The sequence below is a fragment of the Bufo bufo genome, chromosome 3 (genome assembly GCF_905171765.1).
Source record: "Bufo bufo chromosome 3, aBufBuf1.1, whole genome shotgun sequence".
Classification (NCBI taxonomy): Eukaryota; Metazoa; Chordata; class Amphibia; order Anura; family Bufonidae; genus Bufo; species Bufo bufo.
In genome coordinates this window covers 511834926-511857681 of record NC_053391.1, presented here as the reverse complement: position 1 = coordinate 511857681, position 22756 = coordinate 511834926, and the positions used below count along the sequence as shown (strand labels likewise).

General features: G+C 43.3%; 1 protein-coding gene across 3 annotated transcripts in view; it reads right to left on the bottom strand.

Moving 5' to 3' along the window:
• Positions 1 to 22756, bottom strand: part of TBC1D4 (TBC1 domain family member 4) — a 159832-nt gene that overhangs the window by 33877 nt on the left and 103199 nt on the right. For 2 of the 3 annotated variants that reach the window (XM_040425347.1, XM_040425348.1), the window contains exons 9-12: positions 17508 to 17627; positions 13427 to 13501; positions 12553 to 12791; positions 11153 to 11302 (exon numbers count right to left, since the gene is read on the bottom strand). In XM_040425347.1, coding sequence (XP_040281281.1) covers positions 11153 to 11302; positions 12553 to 12791; positions 13427 to 13501; positions 17508 to 17627 — 584 coding nt within the window. The remainder of the gene's footprint in view (positions 1 to 11152; positions 11303 to 12552; positions 12792 to 13426; positions 13502 to 17507; positions 17628 to 22756) is intronic. The other variant, XM_040425349.1, reaches the window with a different exon arrangement.

Here is a 22756-nt window from a genome sequence, read left to right as displayed (position 1 = left end):
GCCACTAATGTAGGTGCTGGCGGAAACCCTGATCGATGTAGGGCCCGCAATCCTTGGCGTCTGTAGCACCTGTGCCATCCCAGGGTACAATACTATGGAAAACTGCGGCACTCCAATATCATAGAAAATGTCACCTTTATTTCACCGAGAACAGCGACGTTTCGACCTGTTAGGTCTTTATCAAGCTCGATAAAGACCTAACAGGTCGAAACGTCGCTGTTCTCTGTGAAATAAAGGTGACATTTTCCATGATGTTGGAGTGCCGCAGTTTTCCATAGTATTGAAAGCCATTAAGGAGTTCGGGAGGCTAGAACTCAATGCTGTGGGCACTGCCACGAAATGGAAAAACTAGAATGATGCAGTGAGTAGTGCTGTCTTGCTCATAATCCCAGGGTACAACTTGCTCCCAGCCTACACAACATTCACTCAGTGTGCCGTCAGGGAAATGTAGCGTCCCTGTCCGAATGCACTTGTCCATGTGTCCGTGGTTAAGTGGACCTTCCCAATAACTGCGTTGGTCAGGGCATGTGTGATGTTACAGGACACATGTTGGTGTAAGGCGGGCACGGCACACCTTGAAAAATAGTGGCGGCTGGTGACTGCATAAGGCGGGACGGCGCGCCAACATCAGACTGCAGAAGGCCTCAGTGTCCACAAGCCTAAATGGCAACATTTCCAGGGCCAGTAATTTGGAAAGCTGTGCATTTAGTGCTATGGCCTGTGGGTGGGTGGCTGGGTATTTTTGCTTGCTTTCAAAGGCCTGGGGTAATGACATTTGTACGCTGTGCTGCAGTGGCAACTCTAGGAACAATATAGGGGGGCACAAAGAAACCACAGTCAAAAATGGGGGGGCAAAAACAAAATAAGTATATATAAATAAGATTACAAAATACAAGAGAATTGCGGTATGCAGGGATACATTTATAATAAAACAATTTACTTACAAAAGAAGCTATTCAGTCGTCTGCTGTGCAGTCCTCTGCTTGCTTCCGCGGATTCTTTCTGTCTCTCGTCAGTGCGTAGGCGCACTGTTATGGTGGATCTGTGGAAGACACACTGTTATGGGGGCATCTGTGGAGGACACTGTTATTATGCCTCTCATTAGCCCCCATTATGCCTCTCATCACTCCCATATCAGCCCCCATGCCTCTCATTAGCCCCCATATCAGCCCTTATGCCTCATTAGCCCCCATTATGCCTCTTATTAGCCCCCATATGCCTAATTAGCTCACATATGCCTCATAAGCCCCCATTGTGTCTCTAATTAGCCCCCATGATGCCTCTCATTAGCCCCCATTATGCCTCTTAATAGCGCCCATATGCCTCATTAGCCCCCATTATATCTCTAATTAGCCCCCATTGTGTCTCTAATTAGCCCCCATGATGCCTCTCATTAGCCCCCATTATGCATCATTAGCCCCCATTAGCCTCCAATTAGCCCCCATATGCCTCCAATTAGCCCCCATTATGCCTCTCATGATTAGCCCCTATTATGCCCCCAGCAGCCACATTTTTTATAAAATAAAAAACCACTTACCTCTCCTGCTCCTGGACGCCGCCTGCAATTTTCTCTCTCCTCAGTCGACTGTGCTCTGAACTGGCACGCACAGCGTGAGGTCACAGAGCGCCCTCACGCTGTGCGCAGCCCTGCACAGCCGACAGCCGAGGACCAGGAAGTGGTAAGTACAGAGCGTTCACCACTTCCTGGTCCTTTGGTTGCCCCCCCTCGCCCCCCTCTAGCGACGCCACTACTGTGCTGGGACACGGAAGTGGATGTAGTCGCTGATGGTGCTTGCGAAGGTGCAGGGCGGGAGGCATCCTGGCCTGCGCCTTCGACAGGGGATTGGCAAGCACGTAACACAGGGGAAGAGGAGGCAGTGGTGTCACCAGCAGAAACAGATTGTGGACCCAGGCGTTCGTCCCACTTATTATGGTGCTTGGATGCCATGTGGCGGATCATGCTGGTGAGGTTGCTAGTGTTCACGCCCCAGCTCATTTTCGTATGGCACAGGTTGCAAACCACTATTCATTTGTCGTCCGCACTTTCCTCAAAAAAGTGCCATACTGCGGAACATCTACCCCTTGGCAAGAGAGATTTCTGCAAGGGGGTGCTCCGTGGAACAGTTGCGGGCCTGTTTGGTGTGGCCTGCCTTCTCCCTGTTGCAGTGCTGCGGATCCTTCCCCCCTCTGTACTGCTGTCCTCGCTTGGCTTTCCACCTTCCCAGGTTGGGTCAGTGACCTCATCGTCCACCACCTCCTCTTCCACTTCCTCACTCTGATCATCCTCCTGATTTGTTGACCTAACCACAACCTCAGTGATTGCCAAATGTGTCTCATCCTCTTCATCAACCTCTTGAGACAGTAAGGCTACGTCTACACGACGACATTTGTCGCGCGACTGACAGATAGGGCACAACTACACTGCAACATTTGTAGCGCAACATTTTGTTGCACTAATGTCGCGCGACAATTTTTATAATGGCAGTCTATGGTGTCGCACTGCAACATGCAACATGCTGCGACTGCGACGCAACAGTCGCAGAAAAATCCATCTCGAATGGATTTTCTGTGACTGTTGCATCACAGTATGTTGCATGTTGCAGTGCGACACCATAGACTGCCATTATAAAATTTGTCGCGCGACATTAGTGCAACAAAATATCGCGCGACAAATGTCGTCGTGTAGACGTAGCCTAATTGCGGTTGACTCATTGGCAAATGTGTCTCATCATCATCCACCTCATTAAACACTAATTGCCGTTCCCCACAGTCATGTTCTTGTGACTGTGGATGCTCAAGAGTTTGGGTGTCAGGGCACAAGATCTCATGTCCCTCTTCAAGCGTGCTTGGTGAGAGGCCCAAATTAAGTAATGGCGATGAAAAGAGGTCCTCGTAATATTCCAGTGTGAGATCACTTGTTTGGCCAGACTGTACATGGTGGGAGGAAGGAGGATCAGGGTGAGGATTGTGTTGACAAGACTCCTGGCTACTGAGACTGGACTTGGTGGAAGACAGGGTGGTGCTTAACCGACTGGAAGCATTATCTGCTGCAATCCAACTGACCACCTGCTCGCACTGGGCTGACTTCAGGAGCGTTGTCCTGCGCCGCCCTGCAAACTGGCACATGAAGCTAGGTATCGTGGATGATTGTTTTTCTTGTGCTCTGGCAGCACGCACAGTTTCTCTGCGCCCAGGGCCACGGCCTCTGCATGCACCTTCAGCAGCACGGCAACTTCCCCGTCCCCTACTGCTAGCCTTCTTCATTTTAAATGTGATATATGCTTAAAAGTATGTCACATGTACAGTAGTGTAGGATTTGGAAGTGTATGCGCAAAAAAATTTACAATGGTATTTGTGATGAGGAAACATTATACAGGACAGGTTCCACAGGTAATGTCACTGTTCGCAGTGTCTACGGAAAAAGTACACTTGATGTCACTGATATTTTAGGGATGCGCACACTTTACACAGTAGATGTGGCTCCAATAATTTAACTGTCCACAGCGGCCTATTACATGGTATTTAGTGCAGGATGAGCTAAAAATATGTATAGCTGCGGTCACACAAAATAGTCCTTAAAATGACTTTTGGGTCTCTGAAACATTTTTATACAAAAAAAATATTCAATTACACTCCCTACACGCTCTGTGCCTTCCTATGCTCAGCTCTCCCTGACTACGAATGAGCCAAACATGCGTCATCGGGTGCTATATAGCACCCGATGGCGTGTTCCTGCCAGCCAATCACTGTAATGCCAGTAGCCAACATGGCTACTGGCATTACAGTGAGGGCAGTACTTACCTGCACGTTTACTGGCTGCGTAGCAGCCACAAAACGTGCGGGGAGGAGACTAGAGCATGGCGCTCGAGCACATGCGGTACTCGGCCGAGTACCGCCATGTGCCGAGCATCGAGATGCTCGAGCCGAACAGGTGTTCGGCCGAGCGTGCTCGATCAACACTAGTGCTGATAAACTTGCTCTACTGTCGATTGGAAATCTGGGGGAATTTATCATGAGGGTCAAGTCAGTCTTCTTTGAGTCTGTGTTGGAGTATTTTATGCCACATTTCTGAAATGTAGCATTTTGTTTAATAAATGTGTGTCATCCTTAAACCTAACACTTTTGTCTAAAAAAAAAAGCAACTCCAGTTTCTCTCCTCCACCCTCCTACTGGAGTGAGAGTGCAACTTTATTTATTTTTTTAAGTCTCAGTGATAAATCTTGAGTGAGACTCATTAACCTAAGTAACCACACCCACTCCCCCCATTCTTCAAAACTGGAGTGAGTGATGTAAAAATGCAAAAGGTTGCAAACGTTTTGCACAAGTCCAAAAAGTTGCAAAAGCCCCCTTTTGCGACTTTTTTCAGCCGTAGTTCTGGAGTGAAGGCATAATAAATTAGGGCCAATGTTTTTATTCTTCTGGAGTGCTGTGATCACATCAACTTTTCACAGTATTACAGATAGTGAGCTGATTGTTTTTACTGGTTATACAGTTCCTTTCCTGCCTAAAGCTCTACATTCTCAAGAGGCTTTGAGTGGTGAGGATGTTAAAGGTGAGAATGTCATTCATTGGGGACATGGCCAGACTATGAACTTTAAAGCCATGCTGTTCCTGACAGATCAGCTTTAAATAAATAGCATTTCAATCCAGCTTTAATACAAATAGGCAAGTTCTGTCTTTTTAAATAGATTTCATGTAGATAAAATAGATATAGATAAAATATTTAATAAGACACGCGTAACCTTTTCAGGTGTGTAAACGAGCACAAAATGTCCTCAATGCCTTCTTATTTAATGCCGTTTACATGACCTGTGTGAAAGTACAGTTAGTCTGTCTCTTCTCTTTAGAAAATAAAATACTAAGGTGAACTTATCCAATAGTGGATCCTTTGCCAGGGTCATGTTCAGGAGGTCTACCAATAAGAAAATAGAAAAATACTTGATTGTATATTACTTTATCAGGCAGTCTATTGATTTTGACATACAGTGCATCAGAAAGTCTTCAGACCCTTTCACTTTTTCCACATTTTGTTATGCCTTGTGCTAAAATAATAAATTCAAGTTTTTTCCCCATCATTCTGTAGTCCATGCCCCATATTGAGAACGTGAAAATAGAACTTTTGAAATCTTTGCTAATTTGTTGAAATGGAAAAACTAAAATATTTAATTGACATAAGTATTCAGACCCTTAACCCAGTACTTAATTTTAGCACCTTTGACAACAATTACAGCCTCTAGTCTTCTTGGGTATGATGCCACAAGGTTTGCACACCTGGATTTGGGGATTTTCTGCAATTCTTCTCTGCACATCCTTTCAAGTTCTGTAAGGTTGGATGGGGACCGACCATGGACAGCCCTTTTCAGGTCTCTCCAGAAATGTCGGATTGAGTCCAAGTTAGGATGGCTGGGCCACTCAAGTACATTCACAGAGTTGTCTCAAAGCCACTCCTGTGTTGTCTTAGGCTACTTTCACACTCGCGTTTCGGCTTTCCGTTTGTGAGATCAGTCATGGGCTCTCACAAGCGGTCCAAACGGATCAGTTTTGCCCTAATGCATTTTGAATGGAAAAGGATCTGCCCAGAATGCATCAGTTTGCCTCCAATCAGTCTCCATTCCGCTCTGGAGGCGGACACCAAAATGCTGCTTAAAGAGGACCTTTCATTACAATAAAAAATCTAAACTAAGTATGCTGACACGGAGAGCGACGCCCAGGGATCTCCCTGCACTTATTATTATCCCTGGGCGCCGCTCCGTTCTCCCGGTATAGGCTCCGGTATCTTCTAATTTTCGGCTCAACTGGGAGGAGCCTGCTCTTGTTCTCCTGAGCGTCTCCTCTCAGGCTATGAGCTGAGTGCTGCGATTGGCCAGCGCTACAGCCTGGGAGAAGGAGACGCCCAGGAGAACAAGAGCAGGCTCCTCCCGGTTGAGCCGAAAATCTGAAGATACCGGAGCCTATACTGGGAGAACGGAGCGGCGCCCAGGGATAATAGTAAGTGCAGGGAGATCCCTGGGCGCCGCTCTCCATGTCAGCATACTTAGTTTAGATTTTTTTTTATTGTAATGAACGGTCCTCTTTAAGCTGTGTGCTTAAGGTCATTTTCTTGTTGGAAGGTGAACCTTCAGGCCAGTCTTGGGTCCAGAGGACTCTGGATCAGGTTTTTATTGAGAATATCTTTGTACTTTGCTCCATTTAGATTTCCCTCAACCCTGACCAGGCTCGCTCTTGTACCTGCTGCCACCACCATGCTTTACTGTAGGGATGGAATTGGGCTGTGCTTGGTTTCCTTCAAACATGACACTTAGAATTGAGGACAAAAAGTTCAATCTTGGTTTCATCAGACCAGAGAATCTTGTTTCTCAGTCTGAGAGTCCTTTAGGTGCTTCTTTGCAAACTCCAGAAAGGCTTTGATGTATCTTTTACTGAGAAGAGGTTTCTTTCTGGCCACTCTGCTGCAAAGCCCAGATTGGTTAAGTGCTGTAGTGAAGATTGACTTCTGGAAGTTTCTCCCATCTGTAGACAGGATCTTTGGAGCTCAGCCACAGTGACCATTGGGTTCCCGATCATCTCTCTTTACTCTCTCCGCTGATTATTTAGTTTGTCTGGGAAGGCAGCTCTAGGACTAGTCCTGGTTGTTCCAAACTTCTTCATTAAGAATTATGGAGGCCAATGTGCTGTTGGAAACTTGAAGTGCAGCCTATTTTTTGCACTGTACTCCAGATCTGTGCCTCCACACAATCCTGTCTCTACAGGCAGTTCTTTCCTCCTTATGACTTGGTTTTTGCTCTGATATCAATTGTCAGCTGTGAAACCTCATATAGACAGGGATGTGTTTTCCAAATCATGTACGATCATATGAATTTACCACCGGTAGGCCTCTTTCACACGGATGTCCCGGATTTGCTCCGGATGCATCCCGGGTGCATTGCGGGGAACCCGCGTGAGTGTGCGCGCAATTTCAGTCAGTTTTGACTGCGATTACGTTGCGTTGTTCAGTTTTTTCCACGCGAGTGCAATGCATTTTGCAAGCGCGTAATAAAAAACTGAATGTGGTACCCAGACCCGAACTTCTTCACTGAAGTTCGAGTTTGGGTTCGGTGTGGTTTAGATTTGATTATTTTCCCTTATAACATTGTTAGAAGGGAAAATAATAGCATTCCTAATACAAAATGCTTAGTAAAATGTGCCTTGAGGGGTTAAAAAAATAAATAATAATTAACTCACCTTATCCACTTGATCGCGCAGCTGGCATCATTTTCTTTCAGGACCTGCAAAAGGACCTTTGATGACGTAATCACGCTCACCCCATGGTGAGCGTGGTGATGTCAGCGCAGGTCCTGCTGAATGAAGATAGAAGGATCTTCTATCTTCATTCAGAAGGACCTGCGCTGATATCATCATTCTCCCCACGTGGTGAGCGCGATTACATCAAAGGTCCTTTTGCAGGTCCTGAAAGAAGAAGAAAGAAGGCATATTTTACTAAGCATTCTGCATTAAGAATGCTATTATTTTCCCTTATAACAATGTTATAAGGGAAAATAATACACTGAATAGACTTTAATGGGGTCCGGGGTTGCTCATTCCTATCATCTCCTAGCAACCATGCGTGAAAATCGCACCGCATCACGTAGCTCCATTAATTTCTATGGGGCCTACGTTGCGTGAAAAACGCAGAATATAGAACATGCAGCGATTTTCACGCAATGCACAAGTGATGCATAAAAAAATCACTGCTCATCTGCACAGCCCCATTGTAGTGAATGGGTCTGGATTCAGTGCGGGTGCAATGCGTTCACCTCAAACATTGCACCCGCGCGGAATTATCGCCCGTGTAAAAAAGGCCCGTAGACTCCAATCAAGATGTAGAAACATGTCAAAAGATTATCAAGAAAAATGGGAGGCCCCAGAGCTAAATATCAAGTGTTATAGAAAAGGGTCTGAATATATATGTCCATGCGAAATATTAATTTTTAATAGATTTGCAAACAAAATCTGTTTTCACTTTCTTATTATGGAGTATTAAGTGCAGATTAATGGAGGAAAATGTATTTTTTTAATTTTAGCACAAGGCCGCAACATAACTAAATGTGAAAAAGTTAAAGCGTCTGAAGTCTTTTCGAATGCATGGACAATTTACTATAACAAATCTAATTGCATATTTTTGGCTTTTTTGGTTGTTGCATATGCATGACTACAGGTAACATAATGTTGGAGAAAATAAAACTCAAACATAGCACTTTTGCCTGCAGCTGTGCTTCCTACAATACAGCCAGGAAATCCTTAGTGACCTAGCTAGGAATTTCCAACAGTCAGCATGTGTGGATGACTGCCTGTATAGCACCATCAGATATAAAAACACCCTAGGGAATCTAGACAGGAATATGCCTCAAAAATCTGGATATGGGATTAATGGTGCAAGCATATACACCGTAATTATATACCATCTGGCCGCCATTTTTTACCAGTGCACCTTATCACAGCTGTGTCTGGTAACAAGCCTAAAACATGTGTAACCATGATAGCTGGAGCGTATCACAACCCTAGAACGTTACATTCACTATATGGATCCACTCACATGCACCCTGGGATGCACTGCAGTCAGCATGGTTCTACATAGCTGTGACAACCAGGACCTTATTGTGTCACTCCAGGCCGGTCTAGTTGCTGTCCGTGCTGCACACAGAGGTTACTCTGGATACTAGCTGGTGGTCATAATAATGGGGCTCGACTGTGTATAAACCACTAAATACTTCCAGTAAAAACTACAACTCATCCCACAAGAAAGAAGATCAAAAATGTAAAATTAATAAAAAAACGATTCTTAAGGTCCCTTTACACGTGACAATTTAGCAGGCAATTGTTGAGAAGGAAGCATGCAGCCAACTCCTCCACAGTATGGGGAGGAATAAAGGCTAATGCCATCGCTTACCTCCATACAGACTCGTTGTTTGCCGGCAGCAGTGGCTGCTTAGACGGCACGATCTGCTGCTGGCAAACAACGATTTAGGTGCCTGCACAAACAAGTATATTACACAACGAACGAGCATTTCACTCGTCGATCGGGTAATTGGTTGCACCTTTACACCACCTGATAATCGCTAACACGATTTCATATGAACACTAGTCAGTGATTATCCTGTGGATTCTCGATCCTTGTTTTCTCTCTCCCCATAAACCACTGCTTTGGTCACCCTGCTTTCCCTTTTAACTCTTCAGTTCCTTTTTGAGAAAAACAAAACCGTTATTTGCTATCAGTGTCCATGTCATAATGATTGTTAGCACATTTTCAAATTGGAATATTTGACTTTCAATCCTGCTTATTCTTCTTTATGTATAAACCGTCTCTTAATAGAGTTTATATTGCTGTACTGATGTGCCTGCTATCACTTAAATCTGTTAGAATTGCATATCGTAAACATTATAATGAAAGAAAAATGAACGGTAATTAAACTCCAAAAACGGAAGAATCATACAAACTTTAACTGGAAGTACATCTACAAAAAACATGAAAAATGTTCTAATTTCAACAAATAAGATGGCTTGTAACTATGGCCAACACTTTCAAACCTCTATATTATAAATACATATTTATAAAAGGAGTTTTTTATTTAGTTTAGAAAAACATACTGCTGTGTAAGGGTCATTTAAAAAAATTAAAATAAATCTGATTTAAAAAATAAAAAAGGGGGAAAGGAGCTTAGGGGAAGAAGTGGGGTCTCCTCAGCCGAACACATTTATCATAATTTACACCAGAAAATTGGTGTCAATTATAAATATAATCAGCTGAAAGCAGCTGTAGGCTGGCACATAGTTTTTCGAGCACGGCCAGGCCACAATGCAAAAAAATTATTAAGAGACTTGTAAGAGACTCGTGTTATAAAATCATTCACAATTGCGGCAGCGGATACAGCAGGCTGTGCTAGCAGAGGGCAGCCTGCCGGACTTCGCCGGATTCTACAGTTTGCCATCGGTTCCTCATTGACTGTAAATGGGGTTCGGCGTTGATCCTTTACGGCATAAATGCCGGGTTTCGGCTGGACGAAAACTATTGCATGCAATGGGTTTTGTCCGGCTGACAGCTGTCATTTGTGATCAAGCGTGCCGGACATGTGAGCCTTACTCCAACTGACTTTTGACTGGTGTAAGGACCTGAGTAAACCTTCAATAATGTTTCTGTCTATATTTGTGCTTCACAAGAAGTCGGTACATTCCTACAAACCAACGACAATGCAAGGAAACACAGTTTTCGCGGTCAGTCAGAGCAACGTGTTTCAGGGCTTCTAGGCACATTCTTCACTGTAGTTCTGGTTCACACACCCAAAAGTCGACTTTAGATGCTTGAAAACTTGTATAAAAGTAATAACAGGTACAATACAAACAGCACAAGACAGCGCCAAGAGACAACCCTGCAGCATCCAGGACAGATTATTATTGATAATAGACATGGAACAATGAGTAACAGACATTCCAATTACGAGGAGGAATTGAACCATGCAACATTAGTCAGGTTTATTAGTCGTGCTATACAGGCAGACAACTGGTGAAATGTTCATGGCACTAAGGAAGGCTGTGCACTGACCAGCTTGTATAGTGGGAAAAGCAAGCCTTATAAAGCTTATATATGCATTGTCTAAAGGGGTATTCCTATCTTGTAAAGCCATGACAAATTGTTCTGATCTATGCCATCACTTTATGACTGGTGGGAGTCCCCCCTCTAGGAACCTCATTGATCCTGAGAACGAAGGGGACGTGTCGCTATATCAGCATCGCAGGCCCTTCATTCTCAGTATTTATGGCCTTCTAGAGGTCAGACCGCAACCGATCATAAAGTAATGTCAAATCCCAGTGATGTCAACAGGAATACCCCTTTAAAAACACGTTTAGCTCAGATCTGTAAAATGACTTGGAAACTACATACTGTAACACGCTGACTGTATTTGCCATTACTGCTTACACAGCATTATCACTCGCACCGCTGAACATTTTACCATTTTAAGAGGCCAATTAAGGTAATTACTAGAAGATATGGAAGCAGACTGCCTCCTCCAGCAGCCCAAATTGGGTTAACTCCCGAGGGAAAGCGAGATGCCACGGCCCACGACCAGACATACACCAAGTGCAGGTGGTGTATGGGAAGCAGCCTGCTGTGTCTCACCTCTTAGGCACATCAGTTTCAACCTGTGATGGACGTCTCCCTGAACCCTGGTAAAAAGTTTTCAGGAAAGAAGGGGTAGAAAAGGACGAGGGGAGACTGGAGGACGAAGGCTCGCTCTCAGTGCGGATACGTCGGACAATGGGAACAGGGCTAAGTGTCAGAAAACAATATTAGCAGGGAAACTAAAGAATATAAAACTTAAATAAAACATGCCATATTAATGTTAGGAGGATGTCTCTGCTATGGAGGTTTATAAAGCTATTATTATGGTAATGTATGTGTTTTTGACTCCAGGACACTTCTAACAAAATTTAGGGTAAATTATTAAAATTCATTTATAGTCAGTGGTCTTGCACTGCGAGAATATATATTACAAGTACTGTGCAATGGATCATGAATAAAGGTATTCTCTGGTATTGATATGAAATAGTATATACTGTATCTTATAACAGGAAGCACATAGATAAAATGCATCTATTTGTAGATATCGAAACTGGGGCATAACTATAGAGGGTGCAGAGGTATCAGCGGGCCATGGAGTCTGCGGGGGCCCAAAAACAACCCCTCTACCAGGTACAAGACGATCAGAACTATAAATGTGTGGTAGTTGGGGCCCTCTTGCAGATTTTATTATGGGGAAAGGACCTTTAAGTTATGCCTCTGATGTGAATATTTCCCTTAAACAAGGAAATGTAAGTTTTCAAATGATGTTTGCCTCTTAAACAAAATTCCTTTCACTTAAAGGGGTTGTCTCACTTCAGCGAATGGCATTTATAATGCAGAGAAAGTTAATACAAGGCAGTTACTAATGTATTGTGATTGTCCATACTGCCTCCTTTACTGGCTTCATTGATTTTTTTATCACATTACACACTGCTTGTATCCAGTGGTTACGACCACCCTGTAATCCAGCAGTGGTGGTCGTGTTTTTACAATATAGAAAAAGGCGCTGTTTGGTGTCTGGGACCGTGCTCATAGGCACATGTGCAGCAGCTCCCACCCCGGCCATCTTGTATCTAACCCTTGGATACGAGCAGTGAATAATGTAATGGCGCTGAATCCAGCCAGCAAAGGAAGCAATATGGACAATGACAATACATTAGTAAGTGCCTTGTATAAACTTTCTCTACATGATAAATGCCATCTGCTGAAGTGAAACAACCCCCTTTAAATACTGATAAGTAACTTCAATTGCTTTCCTTTATTTTTTGTTTCAACACTGGATAACAATGATCTAGTCACTAGACATGCAGCATACATGCACGTGTAGTAAACTGTTTAAAGGGGTAACCGGACTACTAGTATGGCTATAGGGACAATCAATGGATAACTATCCCCTTAAAAGAAATTCGGGTAAGTTAATGCACGGTGATACAGACACATATAAACATGTAACTGACCTGCTCTGCCCCCCATCACAGGCTATGGAGTGCTGTCTCTGGATGGGTGACTTGCTGTTTGGTGACTTAGCATCAGGAAATGTTATCCTTTTCTTGGCACTGGATGTGGGGTGGCTAAAAGTGTGAGCCCGTCTGCGAAACTGGGGTGAGTCTGGATCCTCCTCTGGAAAGGACTGCCAAGTTGAAGACACGGGAGAAGGCGGTGGAGTGGCTGGCGGAGAATCCCCTGGTGAGCCGTCCTAAGGGAAGACAATTCCTCCTCAATACATTGCTACATTAGACATAACGTAACGCTAATGTGTGCCGAGCACCATGTATGAGAGTGGCGAGTCGAGACATCAATAGGGAGAAATTGCTCTGAGATCTCAAACTGCTGACCAAACCTAGGACTTGCTCATGGAGGGGCGAGCGCTCGCAGCTCTGCAGTGAATAATAAAGCCCTTCTGGCTTTTCTTCTTGTGTCATGCTAGTTTCCTGGACACAAGTTTCCTGTGCTGTCAGTATAATATCCTGGAAAACATTCTATTATTATGATGGAGGTTGGTAGCTCTGCCCTACCAGAAAAACAGAATTGTGCTGCTGTTGTGTCTATCGCATGGGGTGATGGAGGCATGGGGGTGGGCCGCTCTGCGAATTGCTTGGTACATGAAAACGGAAGTTAAATGAACGCTGCCTTTGGGGAGGAAAGTGTTACAGGACTTCCAAAAGTCACTTTATATTAGACACACAACACTTAGCTGGTCTCTTTCACTCCTGCTAGAATATCAAGAAGCTGCCATGGTGACAACTACATCCTGTGATCAGCGAGCGTAGGCTATCATTACCGCACTTCTCACCATAGCTGTAAAAATATCCCGTAAACAGGATTATCTACCTTGTCAGAAGTAAAGCTGTTGCAGCGATCAAAGCTGTCCATACTGCCCAGCCGGCCTCTCATTCGATTTGCCCCCTGTGAAAAGACATAAAAATTAATGAGATGTTTGGTCTCGCCAGATGGATATCATAGTCCAGCTACTGGGATTATATATCTGATGATAGAAAAGTGTACAAAATCCATCTAAAGCCCCTTGTGGTGCTGGGGCCGGCATGTAGTCACCTCCTGCTCCCTTCTATTCTTTTCTACTCTGGTTTCATTACGCTTTGCTTTCCTCCTCTTTTCTCTGCATTTCTAGTACTAATCTTGATGAGATTGGACATGGTGATGTTGCTGCGGCCACGTCTTTTGTACTTCAGCACCGCACTGAGGAGATGCTGGACCGTCATACCTGTCAAGGTTACCATCTTTTGGCTATGTCAGATCATAGTAAAAATAAAGCATACAATCATAGTATAAAATATATAGGAGGAGCCGTGATTAAAGGCGGCTGTCAGCTCTCCAGACATGTCCATTTTAGACATTATAATACACATTCTCTAACAATACTGTTACCCTGAGCTGTGTGTTTCCTCTGGTACAACTACTAGAAATGATATATAGTGCTACCAGTTGGAGGTATGCCCCCACTCACTCTGAAGCAGTCTTTTCAGCGCTGGTGGGGACACACCCCTTTGACATGTTTAAGGGTAACACCCAGTTGTCTGTTCATATTTCTAGGAGGAATAAAAGACGAATTGCACAAAGTACAGTTATGTGCAAAATTGCTCTAGAATTGTTACTGTCAGCAGATTTGTACCTCTGACACTGGCTGACCTGTTACATGTGCACTTGGCAGCTGAAGGCATCTGTGTTGGTCCCATGTTTAAATGTGCCCACATTGCTGATGTTTTAATATATGCAAATGAGTCTCTAGGAGCAACAGGGGCGTTACCGTTACACCTAGAGGCTCTTCTTTATGTAACTGCCGTGCCCTCTTCACTTTAATTGACAGAGCCAGACAGTGAAAACGTCATCAAGCCTGGACTGACTTTTCCTAAAATCAAAGGGGAGAGGGTGCAGCAGTTTCAGAGAACAGAGCCTCTAGCTGTAATGACAACGCCCCTGTTGCTCCTAGAAGTTCATTTGCATGTATTAAAACTTCATTTTTCTCAGCAATGTGGGCAAATGTGAACATGGGACCAACATTGATGCCTTCAGCTGCCAAGTGCACAAGTAACAGGTCAGCCAGTGTCATAGGTACAAAACTGCTGACAGATGTCCTTTAAATTGGCAATACAAGCAGTTATTAAAACAGACATATCAGGAGTGTGGACAGATCCTCTCTAAAAACAATTCTGGGTGTCACAATGTAAAATACTGTATAGTATAGGTTAGGTGGCAGCTTTGCCGGTACGTGTGGATAAGGTTTTAGCTGTCAATCAGTGAACAAGACCGCCCACATGACTCCTACACTCAGAATAAATGAGTAAATTTCAAGTTTTACTGAATCTTTTCCCACAAATCTATACATCAATCTGCTCAGCTCCTCCTGCTCTATAACCTGCTGTTTTCATGGTGACGGGTTGCATGCTGCTTTTAAATGATCGTAATGTTTATTGAAGAGAAATATTTATTCTAAACCTACATCACCTACAATCACATGTGAAGCAGTAGTTGCCCCCTAGGACTAATAACCGGTTGTGCCACTCTTGGCAGTAGAACTTGCAATCAAACGTTTGTGATTACTTGCAGGGAGTCTTTTACATTGCTGTGGAGGAGTATAGGACCACTCTTTTCAAGCATGAACTGTCCTTTTAAAGGAGTTGTCTTTTTTTTCTTTTTTTTAATTTGCACCACTCCAGCTCCCCGCCTCTCCTCACTGGTCTTCCAGAAACCAGTCATTATCTGACACAGGGACAGGACAACGTGCGCCACTGCAGCTAATGACTGGCCTCAGCAGTGATGTGTCCCCAAACAACACGTGACCCAGCAGTCACGTGCCTGGCAGCTGGAGCAGAGCAGCTGGGAGCAGGCAAGAATGGATTTTCCCACAGGTACAGTTGGTTGGTCATGCAAAAAAAAAAAAAAAAAGAATTAAAACAAAGTTGGACAACCCCTTTAAGGTCTTACCACAGACTGAAAAACTTTAACCACTTCCAGACCTCAACTGTACAGGTTGGGTTGAAGTTGGGTTTTTAAAGATGGTGCCCGCTCCAGAGTGCAGCAAACACCTAGGGCTAATGTCTGTGATTGGTGATAACGCTGATCACAAACGTTTAAGACCTTAGATGCCATGGTCAATTGTGACCATGGCATCTGAGGCAGCTTTCCCACACAGATCAGGGAAGCCGTTTATTCACTGCGGTAGCCTCGGTCCCTCTGGAGAATCCGAGGCTACCACAGCAGTAGGTTGTATGGAGCCCGCGAAAGTTCACATGTTCAAGTCCCCTAAGGTGACATAATATAAGTAGGATATAAGTAAAAAAAAAAACAACACAAAAACATAAAAATTCTAATCATCCCACTTAATAAAAAAGATAAATTTGCACTATTGAGTCCAAAAACACCAACAGTATTAAAATATAAATGCATTTATAAAATACTGTAAATGCCATAACAGGAAAAAAAATCAAAATGACAGATTTACCATTTTTTGTCACCTCTCGAATAAAAAGTGATCAAAAAGTCACACACACACAAAAATTATGTCACTGAAAACTACAGATCATCCCAAAAAAAAAGGCCTCACATAGCTCCATAAAACCTATAAAAAAAGTTATGGAGGTCAGAATATGGCGATGGAAATCAAAAATTATTTTTTTCAATTTCTATTTTTCTTTTTAAATAAAGTATTTAAAACAAGAAAAACTACAAAAATGTGGTATCGCTGTAATCATACTGATACGGAGAATAAAGGGAACAGGTCAGTTTTGGTGAACGCTGTAAAAATGAAGTCCATAAAACTATGGCGGAATTGCGTTTTTTTTCCCAATTTCCCCTCATTTGGAATTTTTATTTACAGGATAGGGGATAGCTATTAGATTGGTGGGGGGATCAGTAGGCCACAATTCAAAAGAGCGACACATTACCGCTGCAGAAAAATCAACAAAAACCTTTGGTGACCTCCGAGGTGGTATGGAATTAATATTTTTTTAACACTCATACAACATAATTAATAGGACTGTCATCTTGGAACATGATTTCTGTAAATACATGCCTAAAAATAATTTGTGACAAAGGCTACATGAAATGTGCTTCTAGTTGTTTGGTCCATACCCGTGAGAAACAAATAGAAAGGGAGCTCATAGTACCAAAAATATATACATTTTATTAGAGCATGTTAAAAAATGACAAAAAATGAATAAAGCTAGTACATGAGATGCCGTAAAGCATGATGATGAGAGCGCCACCCTGGGAGGAAAAACACACGGATAAAAAGATGAAAAGATATGGTATATAGTGGTATATAGCATGGGAAAAGAAAGTACTGCGTACAGTCTGACGAAGGCACGCCGAAACGCGCGTTGGGGTAGCGCCACCCTGGGTCTCTTTGCACACGGTCTGTTCAGGTGAGCTTTGGTCTCCTGCTGCCCCCCTCTGGCTATATGATCCTGTTGTTTACCTATACTCGGTCTTTCTATGCAACATACTTCCATCTTATATGTGCTTGCATTTTTATGCCATTGGGGGTGCATGTGTTGACCTTGCTTTACCTGGCACTTCATGGTTTTATCATTCATCCATTAATTTCATGGGTTGGGCACTGTACCCAGTACTTTCTTTTCCCATGCTATATACCATATCTTTTCATCTTTTTATCCGTGTGTTTTTCCTCCCAGGGTGGCGCTCTTTTCTGTTCTCCGCTCTCATCATCATGCTTTACGGCATCTCATGTACTAGCTTTATTCATTTTTTAACATGCTCTAATAAAATTTATATATTTTTGGTACTATGAGCTCCCTTTCTATTTGTTTCTGCTGTTTCACTCAGGAGCCTTTACCGAGTTATACTTTTGGTGTATCCCCTGTGGCTGTATTGGGTGGGCACTGTTCCTTACCCGTCCCGGGGATACCCTGGGTCATTTTGTTTGTTTACATACCCGTGAGAAGATGTTTTCCAGAGAGCTGGTCAAGGACTTCTTTGCCTTGTTCTTCAAAATATCTAGCGTGAAACGACCACTAGGGGCAGTGTTCTCCGGGATTGAGCTGCTTGACAAGCTCTGCAAAAAGTAAGAAAATGCATTATAGTCTATATATTATATGTACAGGTTCTCCAAAAAGAAATGCCTTGATTTATTAATGTGTCTGCCCCTAGCATCCGTCTAAAAGTGACGCAAATAGGCACAATTTGGTGCAACTGGGGTTTCTTCAATTTTGTCTGACTCGCTCAAAAAGGGGCGTGGGGCTTCTAGGGAAGGGGCGTGGCTTCTCTGGAAAGGGGCGTGGCCCAAGATGCACCATTTTGCGCCACAATTCAGGCATAAAATTCTACCACAGGGTAAGCCAACCAAAGCTAAACAGAAGTGTCTATCCCTGCACCGGCGTTATCATCCAGCCTGAGCCCCTATGACAAATTAGGTGCAGGTCTATACATAAAAGGCCTATCTGAGCTTATGCCATCTACAGGCTTAGTAAACCTGCCCCACTGAGTCTCACCTATGAGTATCACTCATGTCTGGCTATGCAATGTCTTAGTTGAAGGAGTAGATAACTGTGTATGTAACCGTAGTAAAAGAAGCAGATATACTTTGCCAGCATTCACAAAACACGTATAACATTCCTTTGGGGCACATTTATCAAACTCTTCTGCAATTAGACTGGAGTAGTGGACTCACCAGTTAGTATTTTGCAGGCTATTTATTAAAAGTCGCACAGCAGTTGATGAATGAGGCGAGACGTCTTTGTATTAGTCAGTTCTCTGATAGTTAAATTTCAGTTAGACTGGTTTAATTAGTATGCGCATGGCGTAAATGTCCTGTGACGTCTACCTGAAACTTTTAACGCAAAAATTGTTGCACTTCATCTGATCCGTCTGACAAATGCCATCAGTGTACATACGGTTTGACGGATACCTCCTAACTTCCTGTCGCACCGGAAATGACGTGTGGAGGCGTTCCTTAGTTTTGACGATCTGCGCATGCGCAAAAGGACAGTTTAGGGAAAATCTCACTGCGGAGTTCAGCAGCACACTGCGCATGCGCCGGAGAGCTGAAGTAAGGAAATATTACGGCCCATTGCGCAAGCGCGGTTAACTCCTCAAAATCCATCCGATCTCCGCGCCTGCGCAGTGTGGGGGTAGGGAAAAATTACGTCCAAGTGCGCAAGCGCCGAGGGTAGTATAAATATCCATTTCGCAAGCGCTGCTAACCCTTTGCTGGAGCTATTCTCATATAGCTCCAGCAAAGGGTTAGCAGCGCTTGCGAAATAGATATTTATACTACCCTCGGCGCTTGCGCACTGAGATGTAATTTTTTCCTACCCCCACACTGCGCAGGCGCGGAGATCGGATGGATTTTCAGGAGTTAACCACGCTTGCGCAATGGGCCGTAATATTTCCTTACTTCGGCTCTCCGGCGCATGCGCAGTGTCCCGGTGTGCTGCTGAACTCCGCAGTGAGATTTTCCCTAAACTGTCCTTTTGCGCATGCGCAGATCGTCAAAACTAAGGAACGCCTCCACACGTCATTTCCGGTGCGACAGGAAGTTAGGAGGTAGGGAAATCTCACGAAGTAGGGTAATGTAACGTTACACCGGCGACGCAACTGTCTGCCGGAATCCTCTGCCGCAAATGTGAAAGTACCCTAAAAAAAAATAGACACTATAATAAATGTGCCCCATTGACCTTTTGGATTTAAAGGGCTCGTCTCACTTCAGCAAATGGCATTCAGCATTTATCATGTAGAGAAAGTTAATACCAGGCACTTACTAATGTATTGTAATTGTCCATATTGCCTCCTATGCTGGCTGGATTCATTTTTCCATCACATTATACACCGCTTGTACCCAGGGGTTAGGATGCAACTAAAATATGAAGTGACCACGAGAAGTGTATAATAAATGAATCCAGCCAGCAAAGGAGGCAATATGGACAATCACAACACATTAGTAAGTGTCTTGTATTAACCTTCTCTACATGACAAATGCCACAACCCCTTTAACTCTAACAGCAGAAAATAGCTCCAGTAGTGTGAACACGGACATGTTTTGTAAAGAAACTGCAGGCAATGTCATTTTAAGAGCTAATTTGAGTCATCCACTGCTCACGATTAAAAGGATCTACTACTGATAAATATAACAACCAAAGTTTTAACACACATAAATGTCTGCAGCGTTGAGCTTATCTAGAAGAATGCTGGACTGTTCTGCTTCATTTACTTCCACCACTTACAGTGCCGAAAATTCATCCATGTGCCACCTTTAGCATTAATATTTACCTACCTTACATCAAGATCCTGAGTTTTCTAAAGTGTTATCTAAGGGCTATTGATGAGTCTTGCCGCGCATCCTCGCTACCTCCGATTTTATCTCCTAGCTCATTTTTAACTAAGGCTGCATCTTCATCTATGTGGTTGGAACGAAAGGGGACCGATAGATGCGGCCATACCAAATGCTGCAAGGTGATAGAAGTTTCCAGTTCATTTAACCCTTGTGTGACTGGAAAGTGATTCACCATGCAACAAAATGCCAATTGGAATTTCACTTATGTTGTTTATTTAACCCTTTCCTGATGTAGCGATTTTCCGTTTTTTGCATTTTCTTTCATCGCTCCCTGCCTTCCCAGAGACAAAACTTTTTTATTTTTCTGTTCACATAGTCGTATGAGGGCTTGTGTTTTCCAGGACAAGTTGTACTTTTTCTAATGCAACTATTTAATATTCTTTAAAAAAAAAAAAAAATTATTATAAAATCAGGGGAAAGGGTGTTTGTTTTTTTTACTTGAAACTTTATTATTTTAATATTATAAACACTTTTATTTTATTTTTTTACTTTATTTCTGTCGCACTCTGGGACTTCAACTTTTGGGGGTCTGATTCCCTCTGCAGTGAATTACAATACATCTGTATTGTAATGCATTGCCTGGTAGTGTATGACACTGAGTAATACACTAACAGGGTGCCTAGGAGACCCAGCCTGAGGCTGGATCACCTAGGCTTCCGTAGAAGGAAGGTGCCAATGCCTCGGCAAGGCATCGGGCTGCATTCTCACCCATTGGGTCCCCGTGCGGATGTGGACAACACACGTTGGGCAGTCCTCATCTTTTGCAGCCCCATTGAAATGAATGGGTCTGCATCCAATCCACAAAAATGCGGATCCGATGTGAACCAAACATATGGTCGTGTGCATGAGCATACTCACACGTTGTGAGAGGCCTGACAATTATTGTGCATAGCTGAAACCAATTGTAATTTAAATGTCACATTTCTATTCATTTAATGAGGTTAAATCAGCAGCAAATGAATGGATTCCTGCAAGTGCCATTTGAGGAATGGGGTAGTTACAAAAAATCTGCCATACCCTTAGTCAGGTCACTGGGCCCTAATGAGCTTACTATGTGTATGCGGCCCACAAATGGTGCAAATCTGCTGAACACATTTGATACTTCGAAAAATGCTAGAAAACATTCTTCTCAGACATGGCCACAAATCTACAAGATGCTGGAGGCAAAACCAAGAAACTAATCTGACGTGATCTCGTAATGAATATGTTTAAATCATTAAATGTTTCTTAAACTATTCACAAAAGCAGGAGACAGGCCTGAGCCTTCTTCCTCACGGATCATGTCCTGATCTCAGATTTAATTAAGTGTGATATCAGCCGAGCTGTGAAGCCATAGGCAAAATTTTTGCACTACATTTCAAGGATGCACCTGAGGGAAACTGTCTCCATACAAACCATCTGAACATAATCTGTCTCGTCAACAGCAGCCATTATTCAAAATTCTATTCACAGGCAAGTATTGGGAACCAACCATTTGTTTCCAATAATTGCCTGATCGCTGAGCAGAGGAGAGAGATCCATTGACATGCAGCAATTATCCCATCTTTAGGAGAAACGCATCGAGCGTACACACTAAGGCCTCCTGCACACAACGTTTTTTTTTTCCGTTTACGGGCTGTTTTTTGCGTTCCATATACAGTCCGTATATGGAACCATTAATTTCAATGGTTCCGCAAAAAAAAACGGAATGTACTCCGTATGCATTCCATTTCCGTTGAAAGATAGAACATGTCCTATTATTGCCCTCAAATCACGTTCCGTGGCTCCATTCAAGTCAATGGGTCCGCAAAAATTTTTTAACACATACGGAAATGCATCCGTATGTCTTACGTATCCGTTACGTTTTTGCGGAACCATCTATTGAAAATTTTATGTCCAGCCCAATTTTTTTCTATGTAATTACTGTATACTGTATATGCCATACGGAAAAACGAAACAGAAAAAACGGAACAGAAACGGGAACACAACTGAAACAAAAAAACAGAACAACGGATCCGTGAAAAACGGCCCTCAAAACACTGAAAAAGCCATACGGTCGTGTGCAGGAGGCCTGAGGAGTAGGAAACTCATTAATCAGAGTAGCAACTAGCGGCGGCACACCCGCCAGATAGGAGGGGGTGGACACAGGTTCACATGTTTCCCTGCGATTTCTGGGTATTCTCCTAAAGAGTAGTCATAGACAATGAGCATTTAGACTCTGATATGGGGACCATACATACAGCCTCCATCTGACGGAGATATTAAATTTAATGGATTTCTCTCATGATAGCTGGTCCCAGTTGTAATGTGCATCTCTGGGACAAGCGTGAGTATAGCAGGGAGAAACAAGGTGCTTTCTTCTCCCTCATAGGCACCTGGTCTATAGGGACCTATAAACAATCCCAGGGTCCTCCCAACAGTATACAACATCGTGAAATTTCACAAATAAGAGGTTGCCTGTTATGGGTGTTTCTTCGCTCTTAATGAATGTTTACCAATAACATGTATTGATTTTCCTTTTAGCGTCTCTACAGGCAGTGAACACATTAGTCATCTTTGAGACGGACACCCGTTTCATTTTTCACTCCGTGATTTATTTTCTCATTGTTTGCCAAATCTGAACAGTGGCCTTAGCCTTCAGAGGAAAAAGAATTAGGCCACATTTAAATCTTAAATAGAAGGAAATTCCGCAAATTGTGGTACAAATCTACACCTACTCATGGCATCTGTTAAAGTGTTATAAATTCACTACATTTATTAAGAGGCAGGCACCTTTTAATAACCCTGGCCCAAATCCCCCAATGTAGCAGCAGAATGCACAGATGTGTATGGCAACAGTAGAGAATAACAGAGTCCCTTAGCATATGATGAAG